This window comes from Zingiber officinale, chromosome 1B (assembly GCF_018446385.1).
Source record: "Zingiber officinale cultivar Zhangliang chromosome 1B, Zo_v1.1, whole genome shotgun sequence".
NCBI classification, from domain to species: Eukaryota; Viridiplantae; Streptophyta; class Magnoliopsida; order Zingiberales; family Zingiberaceae; genus Zingiber; species Zingiber officinale.
This window is the reverse complement of record NC_055986.1, coordinates 164,290,890-164,295,293: the sequence shown is the minus strand read 5'-3', so window position 1 is coordinate 164,295,293 and position 4,404 is coordinate 164,290,890. Positions and strand designations below refer to the sequence as shown.

The following is a 4,404-nucleotide window of genomic DNA, read 5'->3' as shown; positions in this document are numbered from 1 at the left end:
AATCCCACGGATGTGCTGCATATCTTCTACGTCCAAAAAAATATGAAAGGGTGACTGTTTGATCAGCACTATGTGTCGGTCATGTAAAATAACAGAGCCTTCATGCGTTCCTTTCTTCGTGGATGGTTGAAAAAAACTTTTAAAGTGACCGAGGAAACTGTTCCAATGCAGTTTCTGTCCAACATCAACTGAACCCTATACTTTATAAAAATAAAAAAAAATTAAATCATACTAGTTCAGCTTCTCAATATCACAGAGTTTGTAAAATGATAACCTTTACAGCTAATTGATGTGGAGAGGATGATGATACACCCGATCGACGTCTTTGCGCCATTATGATACTAGTTGATTAATGTAAACCCTAGAATCCTTCACTGTTGGCTCACGAACACTCCTGGTTTTTAATTGAACTGAAATGCTAGATGCCGCTTGAGAAAAACTCGAGGTCACTAAACTAGGGTTTCACAAGACGGAGCTGCACTTGTATGTCACGAAGGAGGGAGGTACCCTAATGATCGATTTTATTTTTTTTAAATCAAAGTTATTTAAAAATGTGGTTCGAATGCCTGGGAAATGATGACTGATCAGAGGAGTTGGCGGGAGGGTTATATTCGGTAATACATATCACTTACCTGCGCCTTTTGATAAATACCAAACGGTGATACACTTTTTGATAAATATATTAAACCTAATACCCCTTTTGATAAATTGTCGTATTTATAGCTTACTCAATTGATGGATTAAGAACATGCCCAGTGAACAGCAGTACTCCTGTCATGTCTTCTCTGATCAGAAACATAAATGGGTGATCAGCATCAAAGTCCATGCGGAATGACCTTGACCTCAGCATCAATACTGCAGCAGAAGCAGCAGCTGCTTCTGTTCCTTCTTCATTGACTTCAATGAAGGATTTGTGGAAAATTGATGATACATAGAGGTTGTGCCCAATAGGCGAATCCGCCATTTCTGACAAATCTGCATCTACACTGAAAGGTGATAAAAGACCCAAGCTTTTCAACACTGCAGACGCTTCAAAACCAAATGATATCTTGAATTTGGGCAGCTTGAATTTGTTCACTTCAACCTTTTGCATCGGAAGAAAACGTGTTAAGAGCTCAGATTCGCTGTTTAACTTCTCCTCCAAACTCCATAGACCATCTTTGGCGTCTGGCAAAAAGATATACATAGAGAATGACCTTTTATCTTCACCTTGCTTATAGGGAAGCCTAAGAACCTTGAATCCATCGTATGAGGCCAGAAACTGTTTTTTCCTACTAGTCATGAAAGCCACTTCGACAGATGTTCCATTCAGCAGGTAGAATTCAGAGTTTAATGTCTTAGATGCATCAAACTTTTCAGTCCAGGATCCTTTGAAGTAGAGTGCATTCCCCAGGACCAATCTAGTGTCACTGTCGACAGATCCAGGAGGAAGGAGCTCTTTGATCAAGTTTGAAGTAACATTTTCAACCCAGGAGTTAATTTCATTTGCTATCTCATCAGCCTTTATAATTAAAGGTCAAGAATGTGAGTATATTGGCAAAATGTTCAAAAAAAGATAACGATAAGTATTGAATGCCATGATAGCCTTCCAAAACAAATCTAAAACAGTGGTAATTGAACATTATACTATAACACTTTCCATAAAAGAAATAAATATGTCAGTTTTTAAAACCATACATAGAGATCATTTCTTTCCTATGGTCGCATTCATTAACTGTTCCAAGACATTGATGCTGGAAAATGGTCGTCGGTGGCTCAGAATAATGACTTCTTTAACTCTTAGCAATTTATGATCTCGGAATCCATCATAATCACTTTTTGTGTGTAAAAAAAAAAGCACGGATCTTCTGGTCCACAAATTGCGGAATGGAGGATGCTCCATTTTTTTAGACTTTTGATTTGGATAGACCCCACTTATTTAAAGGTAGGGTTCATCCAAATCAAGGGTCCTCATGCAATGGACCATCCCCTAGTCCACAATTTGCGGATCAGAGGTGGTAAAAAAACTGCTTAATAAAGATTTTTTTGTGCAAAATAAGTTATAGTGACACCTACCAAAAAAATAAAAGGTCACAAAACTAAGTTAGAAGCATTTCATTTGTATCTTTTGTAGAATGTCTTAATGCTACCAGATCTAACTATGTGATCCCTAATACATCAGGCTCCCAAATCTGTGAAGTGGAGAGGTGCCTTGATCTTGAATAAGGCTACAATGACAGCTACCTAGGTAAGACTGCAGAGAAGTAGATTGTGCTGAGTCCTAAACAAAAGAAGAATAATGTTGTGTTTGTGTGTGTTTGTGGTGGGATCCACTACAAAAAGAAAGAACGAAGGTGGGAGTTATGAATCTAGTGCAACCAAACCGTATCGAATTGAGTTCGGTGAATAATGATGATGCATATTCTATTTCTAAGAACCACCTAATGACCGATATTTTGGAGAAGAAATACATATCGTGAACTGATGATATATGCCCTTCTCAAAAAAACTTTCCTGTGATAAAACGATGTAAATAGGAATCGAAAACGTCACCTTGGTTCGGAAATCTACTGCTTTAACCTCCGCCTTAAACGTATTGGCGACGATATCGTTAAAGGACGGCTTCAGCGTCACCGAGGAGTCAACGAAGACTCCATTGGCGAACGAAACCCTCGGCCCACCACTCGGCGACCCGTCAGCAAGGACGAGGGAGACGATCTGCGAGGAGAGGGAGTTGAGATCGGCTAGTTTTCCAGAGCTGAGGCCGAGTAAGGAGAGGATTTCGTCGAGCGTACGGCCCTTGGAGCCGGCGGCAACGAGGGCGAGGACGAGATGGACGGAAAGAGGGGAGGACACGAGGTTGCAGTCGGAGGCGACGGCCGCGCCGACGTGCCTCGCGAGGCGGATGGCGAAGGAGGTTTGGCGAGCGATCGACTCCCCCAGATCCATCGTCACAGGAGCTCGTAGAGTGGAGAATGAAGGGAAGGTCGGTGCGTGGAGAAGATTCGTTTTGAAACGTGACTGAGGTATTGACTATGGAGCCGTCCGGTTGGTCTTTTTTTATTAGCAATTTGCCATGAATAACGTATAATTATCCCAACGAGAATATATATTATATTCGTCCAGTTGGTCTTTTTTTATTAGTAATTTTTCCCTAATACACTAAATATATATTATAAAATATGAATATCAAGGAAATTGAAAATTTTTAATAACATTAATTTTTATATACATTATTTAGAGATGTGTCATAAATATTTATATCATAATATGGATGAATTTTTACTCGTTAAACCACCTTCATTCCTATATTATACTATGTATTAGAATATTATTTGTATGGATTTCAGTGGTTAACCGGTATAGTTTATCGATCAAGGAATCAATACCACATAAAATATAATTTAAAAAAAAAATTAAAATTTTCCTTTTCAAATGAACAAGTGTATTTGAATTTATCCCAGCATGAAATAGAAATTAAGTTCTATTTAAATGACGACACTACAAATATATTTTCTAAATTTAAAAATATATTATTTTTTAAACAAACTCTAAAGGCTCCTATCACCTTTACGTTCGCCTTCTTATCAATTCCCGTGTAGATGAGCCATTAGCATCAATTGACATTCGACTCTTAAGATAACGCTATATATTTATACTTATGTGAGTAGTTACACCAATATCTATTCGCCAAGTGTTATTAGATACAGTAACTAGGTTGACTTATGAACTTACAAAGTTGAGAAGTATATCTTTTTTAGCACATCAATTGATGTATCTGGGACAATCCTTTTTCAGATGACCTTTCATTTTATAAAAGAAACAAATTGGGTTTGAATCTTATTGTTTTTGCACCTTATTCTTGAAACTCCAGTCACTGCAAGTTGTTTACTCTTACTATTATCATTACTAATTTTTTTCTTCTGAAGATTAGACTACAAAGTGAGCACTATGAGATATGTCATGTCTCAATCTTTTTCCTTCCTTACACACTGAGTTATGAGCACATTCAATGTTCACTTCTTCTTTTGAGTGTTGTAACTTATCTTAAGACAATGAATTATGTAAGCAGAGAGATTTTCACAAGAATGTTTTCAGACATTTCTAAGTTTAGTATTTTAAGTCTTGTAGCTAAAGTTGACATCTCCATAATGTACTTCCTAATGTTACGCTTCCCATTGTATCGTAGGAATACTAATTTTGTGAGAAGTGTGGTAGTCTCGACCTTTTCGTTTGAAGAGAATCGGCCTGCTAATTCCTTAATGAAGGTTTTGACACAAGATCGTCTTAAGGTTCCATAAGGTCCTAGGCAAAAAAAAAGTCTTTAATAATTTTTTTAAAAATAAAATTTCCAAAAATTATGTTTTTAATAATTATTTTTAAAATAAAATTTTTCCTTGCCCCTTTTCATTCCGACTTGGACCA

At 37.2% G+C, this 4,404-nt stretch overlaps 1 protein-coding gene across 1 annotated transcript; it reads right to left on the bottom strand.

Moving 5' to 3' along the window:
- Nucleotides 1-608: 608 nt before the first annotated feature.
- LOC121988631 (serpin-ZXA-like) lies at nt 609-3,021 on the bottom strand. Its single transcript, XM_042542164.1, has 2 exons — nt 2,533-3,021; nt 609-1,501 (listed from the first exon to the last, which is right to left on the bottom strand). Exons 1-2 carry the CDS (start codon nt 2,926-2,928, stop codon nt 725-727), a joined length of 1,173 nt encoding a protein of 390 aa, XP_042398098.1. The 5' UTR covers nt 2,929-3,021; the 3' UTR covers nt 609-724.
- Between the last annotated feature and the right edge of the window lie 1,383 nt (nt 3,022-4,404).